Source organism: Astyanax mexicanus, chromosome 2, assembly GCF_023375975.1.
Source record: "Astyanax mexicanus isolate ESR-SI-001 chromosome 2, AstMex3_surface, whole genome shotgun sequence".
Lineage (NCBI taxonomy): Eukaryota > Metazoa > Chordata > Actinopteri > Characiformes > Acestrorhamphidae > Astyanax > Astyanax mexicanus.
Window position 1 is genome coordinate 8,140,682 of NC_064409.1, and position 23,252 is coordinate 8,163,933.

At 37.7% G+C, this 23,252-nt stretch overlaps 1 protein-coding gene across 2 annotated transcripts in view; it reads left to right on the forward strand.

The window, feature by feature from the left end:
- Positions 1–23,252, forward strand: part of cped1 (cadherin-like and PC-esterase domain containing 1) — a 98,766-nt gene that overhangs the window by 65,440 nt on the left and 10,074 nt on the right. For both annotated transcript variants that reach the window (XM_022671874.2, XM_007252395.4), the window contains 3 exons: positions 15,060–15,177; positions 16,444–16,580; positions 21,621–21,841. In XM_022671874.2, coding sequence (XP_022527595.2) covers positions 15,060–15,177; positions 16,444–16,580; positions 21,621–21,841 — 476 coding nt within the window. The remainder of the gene's footprint in view (positions 1–15,059; positions 15,178–16,443; positions 16,581–21,620; positions 21,842–23,252) is intronic.

Genomic DNA, 23,252 nt, shown 5'->3' on the forward strand with positions numbered 1-23,252 from the left:
TTCCTTTGACTTTTATTTGATTGAAAAAAGTATGAAACTCAAAATACAGTATTTCATGTATTTTCCTGTGAATTTTATTTCATTTGTTAATATACATCTTTCATTCAACACAACTAAGTAGGGATTGTGAAGCATTTACACCTTTGTAATGTTGCCCTTCCTTTTCACAGTTTTTAAAAACCCTTTTTTTTCGAGACCAAGGAACTGTTTTAGGTGTTAAAAATAAATAAATTAAAGTTGACCAGATGGGTTTATGCTGTCTGTAATCAAATAAAATCAAACTAAATGTGAAAACACTGTACTTATATTTTAATTATGCTTCTACTTGCTGTCCCAACTAGGGCTGCCACGATTAGTCGACTAGTCACGATTATGTCGACTATTAAAATAGTCGACGACTAATTTAATAGTCGATTAGTCGTTTTTTTTTTTTTTTCTTTGTTTTTCTCTCCAAACTGCTGCGACTGCCTTTCTGTCCTGGACGCACATGCGCAGTAGTGGAAACCGGGGTAGGTAGTGGACGACATCTCAGGACATTATACAGACAGGCTCTGGTTTCATGGCTACCCCGCTACAGAACTCAAAAGTGTGGGATCACCAAGAAAATAAAAGTGAAACGCGTGCAATGCAATATCTGCAATGAAGAACTTGCCTTCCTCTGCAGCACAACCGAGATGCACGAGCACCTGAAAAGGAGGCATGTTGTGGCTGATTAAATGACGAAGAAGCTAAATTGCTATTTAGCTGCTAAAATTAGCGTAAACAGAGCGTTAACTTAGTACTTAACTTACTCATCTTGATAGCTTTAAAACAGAGGTCACTAATAGGCGGACCGCGATCCGGATCCGGACCCAGACGTTGTCACAAATGCCGTCCCAAACCGATAAACTACAGAGAAGGATTTCATTCTGACAGTGGCTTCTGTTTTAAGTGCTTTTCGGTGCAGTAAACTCACAGATCAGTCATGTGTGGTGTAAAATCACCAAACGCTCTCCTCTGCCAATCAGATCTGTGCAGACCGCTGCCCTGTGTACGGTAATGTACACAATATCTGGACAGAGAGGCATTTTTTATTAATATACTTTTTTTTCATAATAGTTCAAACAACCTCACGATTGAGATGTTTCATAAATGCCAGTGCCTTATCCTTATTTTACACAGTTGTTTACACTTTATGCTAAACAGTAAAATAATTGTCTGTTACAACAAGCTGCATATTTCATTAAAGGTTTAATGAACTATGATTTTAATTGTTTTTATTTTTAGTTAGCATATAGCTGAAATCTAATGTTGGTTGTATAATAGCAGCTGCATTCTATTGTGATAAACTGTGTTTTATATTCAATTAACGTATGATCCGATTAGTCGACTAATCATAAAAAATAATCGGTGATTAGTCGACTATAAAAATAATCGTTTGTGGCAGCCCTAGTCCCAACCTTGAATTTGGGTTGTAATTTATTTATTTAATGTAAACTACACATGCCTTGTTTAAAATAGCACAATTAAGATAAGTAGGTTAATAAAGTGAAATGTGTAGCAATTCAACCTGCCAGGAGCAAACTAGCCCAAGCAAGCACATCATGCTATACTGTATTAAGGGTCCTTTATGTATTCATGTATTTATGCAAGATAGTATAGATAACAGCATCAGCAAAATACTCTAAATTTAATAAATCAAAGAGTTCAAATGTCCATATGGTTGTAAAACCACCAGTAACTCTAATGACTTCACTTTGAAGACAGAAGCACTGGATGATGTCATCTGAGCTGTGTCACTTGATGGATCCCCAGGTGGTCAGAGACTGGACATGATAGAAACCTTGCACCTTCTGAAGTGGCTCAATGGCTTAGCCACAAGTCTGGGTACGGCTTGTAAAGCTTTCAGCGTAAAATGGCTCAAAACATTCCGCAATGACAAACGCTCACTTTCATGTTGCTCCCCCACTGAGAGAGAGTGAGGGAGAGAGATGAAGTACTGATCAATGAAGTAAATGTGTGTGTGTGTGTGTGCACCCATTTGTTTTTTTGCTTCTACTCTCCTGCTGGGAAACAGGGAGATCTCTTTGTGTGTGAACAGCTGTGGAAGTGTTTTTTAAGTGTGTGTGTGAAAGAAATTAGTGCTGGGTGGTATCAGTGTATTAATTGATAGTTAATAGTTTATATATATATATATCAATACCAAATTAATATTTGATGAAATAACCCTGGTTTTTATCACAGTTTTCATGCATCTTGGCTTGTTTTCCTCCACCAGTCTTACACACTGCCTTTGGAAAACTTTATGCCTGCACTCCTGGTGCAAAAATTCAAGCAGTTCAGCTGTGCCAATATCAAAATTTTTTCATGACTCGCAACAATATCCAAAATTATGTTGATACCGTATTTTTCGTTCTATAAGCTCAATTTAAATCCTTTAATTTTCCCAAAAATCTCCAGTCAGGTATTAAGGAGCAGTAAAGCCACTCTGCTGAAGTCCAACTTTAGAAGGGTGAGTTTTTAGTGAAGTTTTTCCAGCACTAAGGCTGGGTGCAGCAGCGTTAGAATTAGCCGCTAACTGCAGCGCTAAGTTTTTCACTGTTCAGAGGTGAGTATATCAGACTGTAGTATGCGTGTCTGCCATGTTAAAACAAGCTACCTGGGAGGAATGGCTAGCTGATAGCACCTCAGTCTAGCACTATTGGATTGCATTTACATCCCGCTAGCACTGCGATTAGCAGCTAATGCTGCTACACCTAGCCTTAGTGCTGAAGAAGCTTCACTTAAAACTCATGCTTAGATAAAATATCGAAAATCTAAGCTTACTGTGAATAAATGGAAGCGCTTTACAGACCAAAATAAACGGTTTTCAGGAGAGAAATCTGTGTAGATTAAGATCCAGCACTCATTTGACTTTTTTGCTTTACGGTTTTGCTTATTTTGGTTCACCATTAGAAGGGAAACATGGTGACACCCTTGCTCATTTTGATGTGGGCATCCTTACTAGTGTCACATATTGCACCTTATAATCTGTTGCACCATATAATCTGAAAAATACAGTAAATATATTTTTTATTAGTTTTGTGATGGTGTTCTTCTATTAAAAGAGCACAATTCATGCTGCGCTCATGGATTTTATTTGCTCATATACAAAATATGTACTTATGTGCTTTATACTAATATGTACATTGTTCTTGTTCTGGTTAGTGTTGCTCTTGTACAAAACTATGTACACTACTCTCTGTCTCGATGATTGTTTTGTCCAGTTTTTTAAGAGCCTGCGTGCAAACTCCTATTTCTCATGTGTGCTTGTGGACTATTAGTGCTCTCATTCTTGATTTTCAATGCAACAAAGCTGCCAAAAGTCTTCAAGCATTCACCCCACCACACCCTCGGACATAGCTGTTTCACATTCATAATGCCACCTACACATAGAGAAATATATTACAAACATCATCTATACAATTAAAACACATTAAAACATCTTCTACCTTGTCAGAGTTTGCTATCAAAGTGTGTAATTGTAGGTAAAGCTGTATCAAGTTAAATATAAGGAAACTGAGATTTCTTTTTTTTTAAGATTTTACTGTTTGGTAACACTCAAGTAAACAAAAACAGTAAGCTCAGATTGTGTAAACCACCCATAGAAAACAGAATTATAATGAAAAACCCATTAACAGCTATAGTTGAGCACATGGACAGGGCTACTATGCGTAGCACATATGGAATTTTAGCACATCTCAAAAGGAGGGAAGCTTCATTGTACTTCTCCCAAACAAAAAGAATGTATATCTGATTAAAACTTTTTGGCAGCTTGTTGCATTAAATATCACAGTGCACATGCATGGAACGGTCTGAAAGCACAGAGGAGAAATCTGAGTGTGCATGCATTCTCTCAAAACATAAGAACAGAACAATCACACATGCACAGATTTGTACAAGAGCAAAGCTAATTTGAGCGTGATAAATTTTAGTGAGCTTCAAATGATGTGGGGTTGGTTGATGCTGCAGTTGGTCTGCAGGTCTGGGTTCAGCAACAGTATGTGCTGAAAGAATGAGGTCAGCTGACTCCCTGAATATACTGAATATAGACCAGGTTATTCCATCAATAGATTTTTTTCTTCCCTGATGACACGGCCATATTCCAAGATGATAATGTCAGGATTAATGGGGCTGGAATTGTGAAAGAGTGATTCAGGGAACACAGAGTCCAGACCTTAACCTCATTGAGAATCTTTGGGATGTGCTGGAGAAGGTTTTGTGCAGACTCTACCATCATCAATGCAGAAAAGTTAATGCAACACTGAATTGAAATAAATTGTGAAGTATTTATGTTGGTCCGTTCATTAAGAAGAGACAGTTTGTGTTCAAATTGTGTAGTAAACTAAAAATTGACAAAAATGGGGATACTTGTTGTTCAATGGATAGCGACGATATCTGTCTAATCACTATTTAACTGTGGTAAAATAAAAAAAAAAAACTTGACAGAAACAGAGTATAACAAGCACCACCCAAGTCTTAAGATAATTATTAATTACTTTAGGTGCAACACTGTTTATTATTATATTTATCCGGTGTCATTATGTATTGTCTTTGTCTGTGACCTGATGCAACATAATTTCGTTCTGCAATGCATTTCTGCATTCAATGACAATAAATAGTAAGTCTGAATCTGAATTTGAATCAGAATTAACCACCCATATGCACGTCCACTCTTAGCTCTGTCCATATGTTATTGCATGTTTGACTGTTCAGATCAGATAATGGAAGGCGACTCGTGTCCTGGGCGCGTTTGCTTTCGTTACATTAGCGCAAATCAGCTCGGACAGTTGCTGTCAAACAGATAGCTGTAGTCGGAAACTAAAACAGCTAAAGGATGCCTTAGATCTGCACACTCTAAATCTGATCAAACATGCTTTGATCTGCCTGAAGACTGGACTCTACAGGCTGACAATGCGGTATGAGGTCATACCATCTGACCCCCTGCGGTGACCCTGGCTTTCATTCCCACGTGTAATGAGATTGTGTCCGTACTCACTATCCTAAAACCACCTGTTACTGTGGTGTCAGTTCTAATGCATCGGTTTGAGGTCAAAACTACGGCCTGTAGAGGAAACTACCGTACTCGATCAAACCCTGTTTGATAACACTGTCAAGACATTGAGAACTACTTAACGTCAGACGTCAAATGTAAGCTGAAGTTGTGGCTTAACTGCATCTAAGATGGTTCTGTCTGTCTGTTTTCTCCCTGTGTTGCACACTTAACATGATCTATTGCGTAACGATTACCTCATAACAGATATGTATATGTTTCAGTCCCTGAGGCACATGTTACCTCTCAAGACATCATTCCTCTCTGAGAATCCTACTACTTTCCCATAAGTGCTGCAGATTTGCTGGAATAATGGATGTGCCTGTAAAAACGCATGTGTGTTTGTGTGTGTGTATATATATATATATATATATATATATATATATATATATATATATATATATATATATATAGCTCTGGAAAAAATTAAGAGACCACTTCACACTTTTTGAATCAGTTTCTGAATCAGTTTCTCTGATTTTGCTATTTATAGGTTTATGTTTGAGTAAAATGAACATTATTGTTTTATTCTATAAACTACAAACAACATTTCTTCCAAATAACGAATAAAAATATTGTCATTTAGAGCATGTATTTGCAGAAAATGAGAAATAACTGAAACAACAAAAAAGCTGATCTGATGCAAAGCTTTCAGGCCTCAAATAATGCAAAGAAAACAAGTTCATATTCGTAAAGTTATAAATGAATTCAGAAATCAATATTTGGTGGAATAACTCTGGTTTTAATCACAGTTTTCTTTTTCATCTTGGCATGTTCTCCTCCACCAGTCTTACACACTGCTTTTGGATAACTTTATGCCTGCACTCCTGGTGCGAAAATTCAAGCAGTTCAGCTTGGTTTGATGGTTCATCCATTTTTCTCTTGATTATATTCTAGTGCAGGGGTGTCCAAACTACGGCCCGCTGGCCATTTGCGGCCCGTTTCCTTTTTTGGAGCGGCCCGCGAGGTATTTTACAAATAGACTGAAAGTTGGCCCGCTGTTAAGCAGGTTTTTATAATGTGAGATTCAAAGTTTGAACGCTAGGTGTCAGAAACGGGCCAAAGAGTCTAAAAGCAGCGAGAGTGAAGTTGTAGCACAGAAAAACGGGCCAAAGAGTCTAAAAGCGGAGAGAGTGCTCAGTTGTAGCGCAGAAAAACGGGGCCAAAGAGTCTAAAAGCAGAGAGGGTGCGCAGTTCTAGCGCAGAAAAACGGGCCAAAGAGTCTAAAAGCAGAGAGGGTGCGCAGTTCTAGCGCAGAAAAACGGGGCCAAAGAGTCTAAAAGCAGAGAGGGTGCTCAGTTGTAGCGCAGAACAACATGCCAACAAGTCTAAAAGCTGAGAGAGTGAAGCTGTAATTATTTAAAATGTAAAAATGTATTATTTAAAGTGGTATAATTCATTATTTGTTTTATTACAGAGTCTGTGGCCCGTGACTTCAAATATATTTCTCCTTCTGGCCCCCAACAAAAAAGTTTGGACACCTGTTCTAGAGGTTTTTAATTTGGTAAAATCAAAGAAACTCATGATTTAGAAATGGTCTCTTATTTTTTTCCAGAGCTGTAAACTGTATGTCTGTATTTGTGTGTGTATGAGGGAGAGAGAGAGAGAGAGAGATAGAGAGAGAGAGAGAGAGAGAGAGAGAGAAGGAAAGTAAAAGGATATATGCATGCACACGTACAAGCGCATTTGGGAATGCACGGGTGTACAGGAGTTCATCTGGCCAGGGCTGTGAGTTATCTTCCTACTTCCATATGGTGTAAAGCTGCCAGCTATAGCTCTCTCATCTGTAATAGAGATCCAGGTTGGTGCCGTACAAGAGAAAGCAAAACACTCGGCACTTGACCTTAAACAAGCATGTGCAACACAGTGGTCGGGGCATGCTTGGCTTCTGTCTGCTACAGCTGATTGCATCCATGTGCAGTTCTGTCTGTACAGTAACAAATTGGATGGGCATGAAGGAAAATGGCACACTGACCATTAGAGATGGTCCAAAGTTTTTGTTTGTTTTTGTGTTTTTATGTAACTGTTTCAGAGATACTAGCTTTACTTATGACATGTTTATGATTTGCATTATCCTCCATAATCCCGCCTATCTCTGTTTTTTGACTGATTTTCTTGGTGCGTGCCTTTCTCTATGGAAGAATGAGACCACAGGCTGGTATTCAGGCATGAACATGTTGATCCTAGAGTTATTTGAAGCCCACCCACATCTAGTGACTGTGTTAGATTTTTCACTTTACATAAAATGCATTCGATTGCTCAATTTCTCTACTGCATTATAGTGTTAGTTAAATTTACACAATTTTTCCTGTACCAAATGTTTTTGGGCAGCCAGCTTTCAGTTTCCAAAGTTTGCTTCCCCAGTGTCCACCAGAGCTATGAAGCTAATCAGCTAAGAAGTAATGAATATTTTTCACCACTTTTTTTTAACAATGAATGACAAGAACATCACTTGAAAGTGATAAATTGTAGTTGTTACCCCAGAACAGTAGAGTTTAACAAAAACTGAAGACAGATATCAGAAAAGTTACTGTACTGTAAAAGTGTATTATATTACTGCTCTCCTGTACCTTGCTACTGTGCCAGGTAATGACAGCAGTTCCAAACAACAAAACTTTCATTGTTAAAAAAAGAAAAAGTTGTCTGAAGTACAGATGAAGCCCTACATTCAGCAAATGTGATGTTTTAACCCTTTCAGACCCTGCGTCAATTCCAGAGGCCATCATGTAGTATCTTTTTTCAAATGTTTTGCTGCACAGAACACTAACTGAGACCTGCTGTCCATCAAAATAGATCATAAACCGGCCAATGAAACAGTAGCTTAGCCCCGCCCACTGCACTGGGGGGAAAAAAAAGAAGGCAACTCGGACATTAGGGCATGTTAGCATTGCAGAGCAAATGTGGCAAAGTAAAACAAGCTCATTTTTACAATTTCTTTTGTGATTTAGAACACATAATCATATTTAGGGGGGGGGGGATTGTTAATTGGATTTATTTTAATTTAGATTTTATATTAGGATAGTAATGTCTTATTTTGTGTGAATTACAGGCAGAAAAAGTGTTCATGTGTATATATATATATATATATATATATATATATATATATATATATATATATATATATATATATATATATATATATATATATATGCAAGGAAAAACTCCCTCAGAGCTGGAGGAGGAAGAAACCCTGGGAGAACCAAGGCTCAGACATAAGGGGAGGACCATCCTACCACTGGTCAAATGGTCTTTAAAATCAATTTTAAAAAGTCTTTATATATTCAGGTGTATAGCAACACAGGTAATGGGAGCAGTTAGAATTCATGTGATTTGTAGTGGAGGGTGAGCAACTAGTCCGAGGCAGGTGAATAAACTGGATGATGGGCAGCTGATCTGTGGTGGGTGAAATTTCAGAAACTTCCATCAATCTGCCCAGAACGGGACAGGAGAACCTGAGGGTCCCACCTGCATTTGTATTGGGTCTGACAGGTGGGCAGTCTCTATCTCTCTATCTCTATCTCTGTGTCCCTATCTGCCTACCTAGGCCTGTCACGATAAGAATTTTTTGTGGACGATGTATCGTCCCAGAAATTATTGCAATACACAATATTTTTGTCATTTTAAGACTAATAAATGCCACTGACATGAGGATAACAGAATAGCATAATAAGTAACTAATTCATCAATCAATTAGTTTGAGAATGATACAAATAAACACAATAGACGATATCATGATTATCAAAAATGATTGAGATCATGTTTATTTATTGTACGATAAATCGATATTGCAATTATTGTGACAGGCCTAGGCATTAGCAACAGTAATTATGTAATTAGAGATGGACATAGAGATAGACCTTAATACAGACCCTCTATGTGTTTTATTTTAGTGTAGTAGGAATTCTGTCTCCTTTTAGCTGCGAACAGTACACCACTGCCCAATCAGAAAGGCATGTTGGCTTTGAGTCCAGAGTCATTCAACAGGTGAAGCCCACATGAGTGAGAAAAGGCTGAGGGAATCTAAGAGATATTAAAAGAATGTGTAAGATGTTGTTTTTCAGTCTTTATGGTTTGGTGTTATAATTCTCATCGCTCTTTAATCATGTTGGTTTCGCCCTTTCTCCGTTTTTTCCTAGTAATCTATTTCACTCCTAAAGACACTGATGGATTTTAGCAACACTTTTATTGCTGTTCTTCTTTGTTTAATGTGTTTCAACATTTTTTTCTTCCATCTTTGCTCCTTTGTTGTTTAGATCCGCCCAGACCATGTTCAGAAATGGACAGCATCTAATCTGTCAGCCAAATAAAGCACAGCCAACTATTACAAAGCAAGCCAATCTGTTCTCTTTCTCCATTTTTTTCCCTGAATAAAGAAAAACCAACTGCAGCAAATTGATTGTTTTATATATATATTTTTCTCCAGCTACAACTTCCTTTCACAAGAAGTCTATAGACTTTGGGATTAGCTATAAACCAGACTATTCCATAAGATTGCAGCCTTGAGTTGTATCTAATCCTATTTCCATAGGATTACATGGAGTTCTCTTTGGGAGAGCACTTCACTCTGTCACAACAAAGGCTGCAAAAGAGTGACTGCAGTTGGGCTTAAATGGCAGCCGTGCACCTGCCCCAATCAAACAGCAGCATAGGTCACCCCCTGGTCACCCAGCTCAGTCTTCTCATTACTGAAATAGCAGGAAAGCCCAAACTAAAGAGACTAAAAGTCTGATTAGCACGACATCCATAGTGTACTGTATCTTTATACGTGTTTTCTATTGGCTGTTGGAAGTTGGACGCTACGTACAGACCCGTAATTCAATCTCTGTCAGCGTAATCGAATTCAGCCATGCAAATGGCACACAAATGAAATCAGTCAAACGTCAAAGCCTGAGCCAAGAGAGATTGAAATGTATTTAGTCAGTGGTTTGCTGAAAAGCAAATAAATCAAAGTATTTTTTTATTATCAATTTATTTTTCAAATCTGCTTTTCCTATAATGAAAAGGTTTGTTTTTGTTATCTGGCTGAAGTATGCCTTGACTTTCAGAAAAATGTGTTGAGTTTTTATGTGTGTAAGAGTCATGAAATACTAGCTGTCTTTTGGCATCCAGTCAGACGTTTCAGCATTTGTCATGCTTTTTCTCTCCGTTTCTTCTTTTCCCTCCCTCTGGCATGGGAGAGGGAAGCTTGCCCTCCCGTTATATCCTGTATAAGAAGACTCAATCTAAAAAGTGTTTTCTGGGCAGCTCCTAATCTCGAGTGTACAATCCTTTTTTTAAAAAATTAGGAAATTTATTTCTATTTTGCGCTTTAAAAAGTAATAATAATTTATTAATTATAAAGAATGTAATTTATATACTGTATATAGTTTTAATAGGGAATTTTAGCAATTTAGAATTGCTATTTTGTTCCTATTTGCCTTCATTTATAGTCATTTTCATTTTGAACAAAATAATCATTTTTGATGCTATTAATACATTTTATAATCTGCTACAGGTCCCTGCATCATTTAATCTTCTGCAAACTTCAATCATCCAGTCACTTACTACTATATAGATATTTCTAGTCGCATATAAACATGCCACATGTCATGGGACAGGAACTAGTATTGTGTCCCATGACTTTTGCCCTGGCCTTCAGAAATGGATTGTCCCATCCATCTGGGACCCACTCTTAGACATCACTCATAATACAATAATTCATGTCATGAGCATGCTGGCCATTGTTCAGCATTACGCACAAGATAATACTTCACAACTTATACAGTTGTAGACATTCCCAAGCCATTTTCTGGGGTAGCTTTTCATGATCAATTTACATACTGCTGTCCCATGACTTTTGGCCTGTCAGTACAAAGACAAGTTGTACTCACCTTCTAAATTCTGAAAGTGTTTACTGCTGCTAGAACTGAGTCTGAAGAGCACAATTGGCCTTGCTCTCTCTGGGTGGGTAGATGGCGATCTCTCCCCTCATCACTCCAAAGGGTGATGTCGATCAGCACAAGGCATCTGTGAGCTGATGCATCAGAACCGAGTCGCTGTGCTTTCCCCAGAGTGCGCTGTAATGCTACTCTGTAATGCTGCACCAGCAGCAGTTTTATAAGAGGTGGTGGCTGACTGCACATGTATCGGAGGAGGCATGTGCTAGTCTTTACCCTCCTGGTGAAAAAAAAAAAATACCGTAATGTGTTTCTTTCTCAGCGCAAGTCTGTGGCAAAAAGCTTAAAATTAAAAATATTATTTACAGCACATGGTACCTATAAATCATTTAAAACCTGTGAATTTTCACAGAAAATTTATATTTAATGATAATTGCATACATGTATCTGTATGCAACATTATTTCATTTTATGGAAAGCACAGATTCCACACTTTTAAATGATAACTTATTTTTTGTCTCTTTTATTTGCTGGATCGTGCTTTTGTACTCCTACACCAGCTCATTAGAGCACAGCCCTTCAGAAATGGACTTTTTTCATAAGAGCTCTGGGCTTTCTCTTTAAGGACACTCTCGGGGGGGATAAAGGCTGGGTGGAGGGGCTGTTGAGGAGTGCGGAGGGCTTTGTCGGGCCCGTACCAGAGCAGGTGCCTCGCAGGATGAGGAGAGCATGATCTAATGTGGAGAGGGGGGGTAATCCAGATAGCTCTATCAGCACGCTTTAGCCCAGCACTTTGATCACGGGAGATTAAGCCGCTGTTTCTTTTGGACCGCGGCCGCCGTAACTGACTTGAGTGGCTCCTTTTTTTTTTACACACATTTACACACATTGAATGCTTCACATATGTACTCACACAGAGTACAAGAGGCATTAGATCAGAGGGCACGGCGCTTGTGTGTGAAAACTGTGGGTCCTGTAGAGTAGCTACAGTTGAATCGTCTTGCATTTATTTGTATGTATCTTTCTTTGTATAATACTTTGTGAAGTAAAGCAGGTTAACTGATTTTATCAAAGAATCCTTGATGTTTCTTCTGTTCATCCAAGGGTGTGTTACAGCAGGAACAAAAGCAGAGTAGTGACCCAAATGGAAAACAATTTTACAGCCTTACTTTTATTGTTTAGTAGGATTTTCTAATACATTTGCATCATGTCATGTCTTATGGAAGCTAAAGAATGTTGCTTTTCCCTGCAGGATATGTGCGTGCTTACCTGCACTGGATGTGATTTCTGTTAGAAATGCTTGTCTGTTGTAATTTTTGTACAGCCAGGCTTTCTGGTAAATTCACGTTGCATTGCCATAAGCACAGACTTACTCACAAGATACCACCTTACAACATTATAGGACAATATTTAGGATTGGGCATTCTTAGTGCCCTTTAGTAAGTCAGTGTATATGGTTTCAGCATTACTGATCATTACACTATGGTCGGGAGATTGGTGGTTTGAATCCCGGTTATTTAGCTTGCCATCAGCTACTGGAGCCCTGAGAGAGCACAATTGGCCTTGGTCTCTCTGGGTGGGTAGATGGCACGCTTTCCCCTCATCACTACTAGGGTGATGTCGATCAGCACAAGTCGTCTGTGAGCTGATTTATCAGAACCGAGTCGCTGCACTTTCCTCCGAGCGCACTGTGATGCTACTCGGCAAAGCTGCATCAGCAGCAGTTAAAAAAGAGACGGAATCTGACTTCACATGTGTCCGAGGAGACATGTGCTAGTCTTCACTGTCCTTGTCTTGTGGCACCACCTGTGATGGGGGATATATAGCTGACAAGCATCTGAATGAGTGGGTCCATGTCATGTTGGGTCCATATTTTTCATGAATGCAATGTAGCCCTAGTCCAAAGTGGATGTGCAAAAATGAAATATTTGGTGTGATAACCCTGGTTTTTAATCACAGTTTTCATGCATCTTGGCATCATGTTCTCCTCCACCAGTCTTACACACTGCTTTTGGATAACTTAATGCTCTTTACACTCCTGATGCAAAAATTCAAGCAGTTCAGCTTGGTTTGATGGCTTGTGATCATCCATCTTCCTCTTGGTTATATTCCAGAGGTTTTCTTTTAAGTGGTCTCTTATTTTTTTCTAGAGCTGTACATACAGACATGCACAACTGTGGTGGAGGGAAGGAAAAGAGAAATGAAAACCGCCAGCACTCGCTCTCCCTTCTAAATGTGCCGTAATTACAAACATTTTTCTTTGGCGCTGGGGTGTGAGGTTTCTGAGCCGTGTGCGGCAAGAGAAAAGCGGCGGGCGGTTTTCCAGGCTGATTTATGCGGCCCCCGCGCCGAATCAAAAAGTCCGCCCGTGTTTGCACGGATGCACCGTCCGCAGGTATGAACAAGAAAATCCCTGTTAAGTTGTCTTGTGGCACTTTGTCGAGAGCAGTGGCGGGTCGGTGGGGAATGTGGAGTGTCCGCGTGAAGCCCCTGTGTAAAGTATAGAAGGGGATAAGCGGCGAGTGGAAGAGGTGGATCAGAATAGGGCTTCAATCTGTCTGAAGTTGCGCCAGACCTGGTGGCTCCCGCCAGCGCCTGCGGAGGGCAGTTCGGCCTCCTTGCCGCCGTTTAGTTAGTTTGATCTCTGACCCCGGCCCATAGGCCAGTCTGCAGCGGGATGTGCGGCACGTCTTCTTTTTGATTTGGCAAAAGGGCAAATGAGGTCCTTGACACCACATGAAAGAGGCTACAGAACATGCATGGAAAAATCTACTTTAACCCTAGAACACTAACACTGGGTGATTTTCACCCACACAATTTCTTCATGTGATTTTTATTGTGTTTGAGCTGCTGTCTGAGTTGTATGGGTCTTTGGGTAGTTTCAGGTTGATGATCATTGATGTCATTAATGTTATGGTTGATTCCCTCCTTCCATCTATGTTTTTTTTAAGAGAATGCGTTCAGGTGATTTTCATCTGGCTTTAGTGCTAGAGAATAAGATATTTTATGGGTGTAATTTATTTACCTGATGTTAGTGTGACTGTGTTTGTGTGTTTAAATCAGGCGCTCACATGTGCCAGGAATGGGTGAACCAAAGATCAAGTTCCCAGCAGCATTATTATTTTTTTTGTTTGGACATTACCTGTTAAAGATTACCTGATTTTTTTAAAATAATTTTTCTGCCTTTTTATAGGGTCATCCATGGTACCTTTTTTATTTTATGTTTTAGTTTGTTTTTTATTGTGAATTAGTGTATTCAATGTATTTTGAAGTAATTAGTCTATTCAAAATATGTATTTCAGTTTCATAATAATAGTTTACTAATAATGGATTAATATTTAATACAGCTCTGGAAAAAAAATGAGTCCACTCAAAAATAATGAGTTTCTTTGATTTGGCCAAATTGAAAACGTCTGGAATATAATCAAGAGGAAAATGGATGATTACAAGCCATCAAACCAAACTGAACTGCTTGAATTTTTGCATCAGGAGTGCAGTCATAAAGTTATCAAAAAGCAGTGTGTAAGACTGGTGGAGGAGAGCATGCCAAGGTGCATGAAAACTGTCATCAAAAACCAGGGTAATTCCACCAAATATTGATTTTTGAACTTTTGAAACGTTATGAATACGTACTTGTTTTCTTTGTATTATTTGAGGTCTGAAAGCTCTGCATCTTTTTTGTTATTTCAGCCATTTCTTATTTTCCGCAAATAAATGCTCTAAATGGTGATATATTTTGGAGAAATGTTGTCCGTAGTGTATAGAATAAAATGACAATGTTCATTTGACTCATAATTATGAGTCTCAATTACTTTTATTTGATGCTAATGTGTTTGTTCTTGCATTCTTGTACTATTCTGTACATTTATCTGTATTTTATAAAATATAATAATACAAAGTGTTATTTTTAGTAATAATTATGTTATAAACTGATTACATTTAAATAACTGTAATACATCTGGATATTAATTTCTAAGAAGTAAACTTCTAGAAGAAAGTATGTCATTGTGTCTCGTTTTACTTTTATCTCCCTCCACTGCAATGTTTGTTACGCTCTTTTTTCATAGTCTCTTTTTTTGTTTGTGTGTGTGTGTGTGTGTGTGTACATTTAGGACTGTGGCCTTGTGGTCAGACCTGATCAGTCCTGTGGTCTGGAGCCCGTTGCCGGACCCAAGTCTTCTGCTGAGCCCCAGGCTGCAGAGAGGCCTTGCTCTTCTGGAGATGAACCCGGTGAGATGGTACTCGGTTCAGCGCTGTAGACAAAAGTCAACACAACTCCCTTCAGTAACGCCCATCTGATATACAGCCCTCTCGCTTAGTTATGCTCATGGTTATAACTCACTTAAGGACAAAACAGGTGCTACAAATTCTTTTATGATTAAAAGATTTATATTTCTCTCTCAGTAGTGATACATGATTTTGACCCTGAGGCACTTTAGAGGCTAGTATATTTCACATATATTTTATGTGAATATGTGTCTGGAAGTGTAACCTATACTTTCAGGGTTATTCTGTGGCCTTTAAAAAGCACAGTACCATATCAGACATCAGGCCAGTGATACAGTCAGAGCAGAGACTATGTCCTGTTTAACTCATTATATCATTACATCTAATGCCAAAGTAGTTATGATGTGTGAAAATCCACATTGTCTATAGTATAAAAGATCAGTATGAGGAGGTGAAGGTGCCTTTGATTGGTGGATGAACTGTGATAGATGAAAATATGTAATAGATAAACTTATAAAACGTGCAGATAAAATGTACTTGCATCAAAAGATACACAGCAAATTCAGTTTTTTTGTTTTTTTTTCAACTAATTTTAGGTGTATATGCGTGACCATCAAATACACTCTATGGCAGAATTAAAGTAACTCTTTTTTTGGGAACTGTTGTGGGAGTTAAAATACTTATCCCATCTAGAGTAAAATCCAGCTCTCAGTTGGAGTTAATTTTACCATAAACTCCTTCACAGTGTTAACAATTAATGCACAAATGTGTGTTATTAAACTAATATTATAAAAAAGAAATTTAGTAGTAAAAATCACAACAAAAAGCATCATTACTGAGTACAATAACAATTTGGTATTCAACAAGTTTATGCCACTGTATATGTTTTCATTACATGGCAACTTTAATCCTGCATTGCAGTTTTTTGTCACACATAACAGTGCAAAAGAGGGTAACTTGCTCTTATAGCCAACAACACGTCAGCTAGGCAAACAACAATTATACAAAATATCATGAAACACCCAATGGAAGGAAGCCCTTTTGGGCAAGACTTCACACTGATGGTAGGCTGGGACTGGGGGACACGCCCATTAGAGAGTTCTGTCACGCTCCTCAACACCTTGGAATAAACTCCCCTCAACTTAACTTGTAGTCTAAGTTGGAGAATAAACTCACACAGTTTAACACTTTCACACATTCTTGTTTAACTCCAGAAATGTGTTGTGTAGATTTAATAAAATCGACTCACATCTGAATGTCTGTTGACAGGGCGCTGGGTGGTGCCATGCTTAAGCTGTTCTGACAACAGGACGTGTGATTGGAGGGAAGTTGCCTGGCAGCCAGACAGTTGTTATCACCCTGTTTTGGAGCAGCAGCTGTTGCAAAAATGCATGATGGACAAGAAGGTAAGGTTTTTGATTGTTTTTAAACTGGTGTACATTAAAGACCCTACCTAGATTTAAAAGCATTTCTCAGCCATACCCAGTTTTTTCAACCCATGTTTTCATTGCTGAAAATCACTATTAAGCAAAAATGTGGCGCCAACTATGAAGGGTTTTTTTTTTATTAGCTTTAAGTGTTTTGAATATGTAATTTGTAATGAAGACAATGTCTCTCCTTCTCTCTCTCGCTCACTCAGTCTCTCGTTCACTCTGTTTCTCGCTCCTTGTGCTGTCTCTCCTTCTCTCTCTCATCACTTGGTCTCTCACTCACTCACGCTGTCTCTCTTTTTCTTTCCAGCTCACTCTCTCTCTCGCTAACTCTGTGTCTCGCTCCTTATGCTGTCTCTACTTCTCTTTTTCTCTCTACCTTGAGTTATTATAATATAGTAAAAAAATGTCTGTCAGACCTAAACCACACTACACTATTATTACTGTCCCCTCAAAATAATACATGGAAATACCAGCATTTAAAAAAATAATCATGATTTTAAAATTAATTTATAAGGGATTGACACCACCAGGATAAACATAATTTAATCTTGCCAATCTAATGCTGAGGAACTGAAATGCATCCAGTAATATTATTAGGAAAAAAATATTTGTAGATTAAGCAGTTAAAGTAATGCTGATGTTTTTGTTCTTCATAAAGTGCTTGTTGTTCCAACAAGATCCAAAAAGATGGAGTCTCTCATGATGACAGTATGAGAATGAGATTACTGTCATGTCGGCTGTTAAGTAAATCCGTTGTGTGAGAATAATTATAGCTTTCTGTAATTTTTTATTGCAATTTAGAAAAAGGTATCGAACAAAGTATCGTTTGGGTATTGGTCTCGAATTTGAAGTAACGTATCATATCAAAAAAGTATCGTTTAGGTACCAGGAATCGAAATTTTGAAAAAGATACCCAGCCCTAGTTGTGTGAGAATAATTATCGCTTTGTGTATTTTTGCAATTAGAAATAGAAAATAGAAAAAGGTATAGAAAAAAAAATTATTGTTTGGTTATCAGTATCGAATTCAAGGTATCATATTGGTGTCTAGATTTATACAATACCCAGCCCTACACTCCACACAGATGTACTGTGTATATGCATAGCACAGATAGAACCATAACCCTTTTCACATTTAGCAATAGACCAGGCCCAATAAAAGGAGCTTCCCCACTGGACAGCAAAATTAGTTTGGAGCGCAGCTGTATCGTTACAGTCTGACATCAGACAATAAAACTGCCTGTTCAAACTAAGTGGTGTGTTTCAGAACTTCTCTGAATGCCAGACTGCAGTTGCTACAGTAACGTGGCACATACGCTGCATATGTTCAGTGGAGAGGAGGAGGAGGAGGAGGAGGAGGAGGAGGAAGACAAAACAGAATTCTTAGGAAAAGTTCTGCTCTTCTCCTCCAAACACAGCAGCAGTAGCTCACGTCATTATTTTCCCAAGTTGTAGATATACTGAATAATATTTAATTTTATGAGCCTTTCAGAAGAGAGAAGACATAGATAACGTGAGAGAAAAAGAGAATAATTTCTTCTCAGAGTTGAAGCTGGATTTATTTTCTTTGGTATCTCTGAAACAATGGGTGAATTTGTGTAAATTATAGCAATTCATATAACTTTTAAGTTCAAATTACACTTGCCAACTGTTAAGCATGGTGGTGGACTCCCCTTGTGAAAAAGAAAGCATAAGTGAGATCCTTAAAAGAATATTAAAAGTTTTAAATTACACATTAAATATACTTTCTCTGTATTTCCATAGAATGTATTTTTAAGCAATATGCTTTAAATTAAATATTGTGTTTATAGAAAATATATTAGTCTTGGCATTAAATATGATTTTTTTTTATGTGTATACAATTTGTGCATCAATATGCAAAGTGCTACATTTACAATATACTTTAATACTAGTGTATTAAAAAATATGTTTAACAAATACATACTTAAATCTAATTAAGTTTGCAGAAGAAAAAAACATTTAAAATCACAATCTAATGTTTTTATGTTGTATTTAAATATAGCTTAAATACAATTAAAATATACTTAAGTTGTTCCAGAATTGTACATTTAGTATGTATTTAAGTACATATTAATGTATTGGTAAAAATATGTACTTTTTATTCTATTCTTTTACAAGTATTGTATCTGGTAGAGTAAAAGTAGGATTGGTAGGTAGAGGAATGAATTTGACTACATTTCTAAAAATTCTGAAAACAAATTTAATACAGTCAGCCAAAGAAATGTCTCCAGCAGGACAGTAATTCAAAACATGTGTCAGTCCAGTAAGAATTACTTCAAGAAATGCAAGCTGAATCTTTTGGAAAGACCCTCAACTTCCTGACTTCCTGAACATCACTGCAAATCTGTGGGTAGAATTTTTCACTTCATTATGAAATAAAGGAAAAATGTACTTTTATTTTTTTTACTTACTTGTCGTTACTCTGCATTCATGGATAGTGGCAGATCATCTAACTAGTAGAAATGTGCCATGCCACACTTTACTTTTAGGCTACGGACACATTACCAAGCTGAAGTGACTCAAATCTAATTTTTGCTCAATGTGGCTCAGATCTGTTTTTTTATGGCTGTGTGAAAGTGCCAAATTGGATTTTTTCAAATCAGATTTGAGTCATTTTCATATGTGGTCCTAAACTAGATAAATATCCGATCCACAGACATGCGACATGAATGTGAACGGTCAAATCAGAATTCATGCGTCTTTTTTGCTTTTACGCATTAGCATTAACGCTACGTGCTTCTCTTTCTCAGACCCTCACATCTCTTGGTGCAGCTGTGCAGCTATAGCTGCAAAAAAACAGCAAAAGCAAACCACCTGTCCTTTTTTCTCCTCCTCGATCTGAGCATGAACTTCAGACCAGCTGTTTACTGTTTCTCCACTCCAGCAAAAGATGCTCCACATATGAGCTGCTAACAAACGCATCCATTTCCCTTTATAAAGCTACAAGTCGTCTCTCAAATATACTCATTTATACTCATATCAATGTGAGCATGTGAGGCAGCGTTTCAGGGACAGGTTTGTTCACATTACGCACAAATACAGATCACTTACATGTGTGAATGTGAACCGTCAAGATAGCCAAATCAGATCTGAGGAAAAAATCGGATTGAATGTAGTCTAAATGCCTGTGCTGTCTTTTTGAATCTATGTCTGCATTTGAGTTTATATCCTGCCTTAATTAAATTATTGCATGGATCATATTGGTTACTCGTGATATAGACTGGCATTCCTGGTGCCAAGTTATTCTCCCCGACACACATACACATGCCCTCGTGATTTAGGTTGGCATTCTTTGCTCCAGCTTGTCCTTCCCCTTAAAATTGCACACTCCCACACACACACACACTTCGACACACACACACACACACACACACACCCTAGACTTTGTTTCCAGCTTATCAAATCCTTGTGAACTGCTGCTAAGAGGCTGTGATCTACGCTGGCTCGCAGGAGCTCTTACAATGCCATGCTTGTTTACGACATCAGTTTTTTTTTTTTCTCTTTCATTCATCCTTCATTTCCTTCATCTGTGGCAGCACACTGAGAGAGGGAGGATGAGGGAGAGGGTGTGAGGCAGCAGACGTGTGTCTGTTTGAGTTTCTGAGTTTGATCTGTACTGTTTGTCTCCGATGTCATGGTGATATAGTGTGTGTGTGTGTGTGTGTGTGTGTGTAGTCTGGCACATGCTGAAGCTGCTGAGATGACTTATGCTTGGAGTGCAAATGGGCTTTTGTCCATAACCTCAACACCACGTTATCTCGTTGAATAAAGGTTATATATGTGTATATTATTTATTACTTAACAAAGCAGAAGAACGTGTGGTATAAAGAATGTAGTATATTCTTCTGTTTATTTACAGTAAGCTTAGATTTCCAGTATTTTAGTGCAGTTAGCAGCTGAACGGCTAAGGCTAATAATGCTCCAGCCTTGGTGCTGGAGAAACTTTACTGAAACTCCTATATAACCCTGCACTTCAGGGAAGTGGCTTTACTGCTCCTTACAACCTGACTGGTAAAATTCGTACATAAGGCACACCAGATTATACGGCGCAACTTGTGTATTTGTGAAAACTGCACACCCTTTCTTTCTGACATTTAAATGTGATACTTACATTAATTTTCTCCTTGTTGAATAAAGGATCAGTCTTTTTATGTTTATGTACTTTATCACTTAACAAATCAGAAGAAAGTATGGTGTAGAGAATGTAGTATGAAGAGGAATGTTTTGTGTAGTGTTCTTTTAGTGTTCTATTCTAAACCAAGGTAGGGCTTAGCATCTGAATAATTGTTTTTTTTATTATACTGAATAAAAAATAAATAAAATCTAGGCTCTGAGTGGTCCAGTGGACTAAGGCGCTGCCAAAATGATCGGGAGATCACTGGTTTAAATCCTGGTCATGCAGCTTGCCATCAGCTGCCAGAGCCCCGAGAGAGCACAGTTGGCCTTGCTCTCTCTCATCACTCCCAAGGATGATGTTGTCAGCACAAGGCATCTGCAGCAGTTCAAAAAGAGGCGACGTCTGACTTTACGTATATTAGAGGACGCATGTGTTAGACTTTACCCTGCTGGTGTTGGGGCTTTACTAGTAATAGGGGGAGTCCTACTAAGTGGGTTGGGTAATTGATTATGTAAATTGAGGTGAAAATGGAATTAAAAATAAATAAATTTAAACTTATATTCAGTAACTAAGCATAGATACCACATTAAATTTCAGTTCACATTCCCACTCATCATCCTACTCATACTCTGTGTAGGTAGAGATATGTATTTTTATATACTTTTGTAAGTTTTTTTTTTTTTATGTAAAAAATTATGTAACAATATAAAAAAAAGAGAAAAAAAATAATGTATTTAAAAATAGTTTTTACCCTCAAATCGAGACTTATCAAAAAAAAAATACCTCTTCTTCTTAAAAACTGACAAACGTACTCATGCTAGGGTTTAAGATTAAGGGAACTGAATTAAGGGGAGGCTTATTTGACTTTGTTCTTCAGGTCCTGTTTATCGGAGACTCCACAAACAGGGGGATTATGTACTATCTGATGGAGCGAGTGAACACCACTCTGGAGGATTGGGACAAGGCTCACGACACCATCGTCTACCACAATCTGAACCAGGGCAGAACCCTCATCAGCTACTCCTATTACCCACAGTTCTGGCTGCACAGGAGCCAGAGACCCACCTTCCAGAGCGCCCTGCAACAGCTCATAGAGAGGTGTGTGTGTGCGTTATATAATGTTATTCTTTGTTATACTATTTTCTCTGCATCTTAGATATGTCATTCCAGAAATAGCACATAAATTATAAAAAATAATGAAAGGATAAATAATATGAAATGGATATACTATTTTTAATATAGAAATTTATTTAATAAGACTTTTAAATCAGGGCTCTAGACTTTTTGCACTGGTTGCACTGGTGCCCCTAATAAAAGTTTAGTGTTTTCCGTCTATGCAATATTGACTTGTAAATAATTAACTAACAATCTGGTCAACATAAATATATATATTTTTTATTTGAAGCACATTTCTACATGAAAGGTAACATACTGAAAATGTGTTAGTGCTTAAAGTGCTTCACTGAGCTTGAAATTAAATCTCTTAAAACAAATGAGATAATAATGAAATGCAAGAGTGCAAGTGTTTTAAGGGTTTTTAAACTGAACATCTAATAGTGCAACTGGAAATAAATCACACAAATTGGTAAATAGTACTGTATGCCCAGATAATGTATGTCAAAAATAGATAAACTAGTAGCTGCTTAGGTCCTTTTATTAATAGTAGTTATTAATGTTTGCTTATTTGTTTTTAATTCAGTTCATGTTGTATGTCTGTATCTCATAGATTGATTATCATGCTTTTATTTGCATGTAAATCTGACTGTGTTTGTATTAGTATGGGTCATATATACATGTGTAATTTTATAGAGAATGGCCATGTCTGCTTCCATATGTTTGTGGTAATGCTTAGAACCTGCAAGCTGGGAATATGTTGGTTTTGGTGGCTGAAGTGGCAAAAGCTTTGTTCACAGGCACTGTTGCTAAATGTGTGCAAGCATATGTGATTGTGATGTGGGCCATGTATATAGCTATGCCCTGCTTTGAAGTGTGTGTGTTTGTGTGTGTTTGTGTGTGTGTGTGTGTGGCTTAGAAGGTGCTGTAACTGCTGCTTACTCACTGCCTGCCCGATTTCAGCCAGCTACTGATGTGGGCGCTGAGAGAAGAAAGATATGCCTCACAGATGCTGTGTGTGAATTAAGATGTTAAATGTGAATAGCATAGACCAGTACACAATTAAGGCTTTTTAGACTGCAGGTAAAGACTTTAACCCTTGTGTGGTGTCATATTTTTGTCACCCAGTCAGTGTTCATGGTTCTGATGGACTCATGCAAGCACCCAGTGGATGGGTTTTGGTGTTTCAAATTCAGCATAATTAAGCAATTATACATTAAAATACTTAACAAATGCTTGCTTTACCTAAATTACTTTACCTTTTTTATGTTACATTTATTTTAAAAAGTGCAACTCGTTTTTTTTATATTATTAAAGTGTGAGTGGGAAAACTGTTGATTCTCAAATTTACAAATTTAGCAATGTTTTTCGTAACAACTGATTTTTATATATGTGA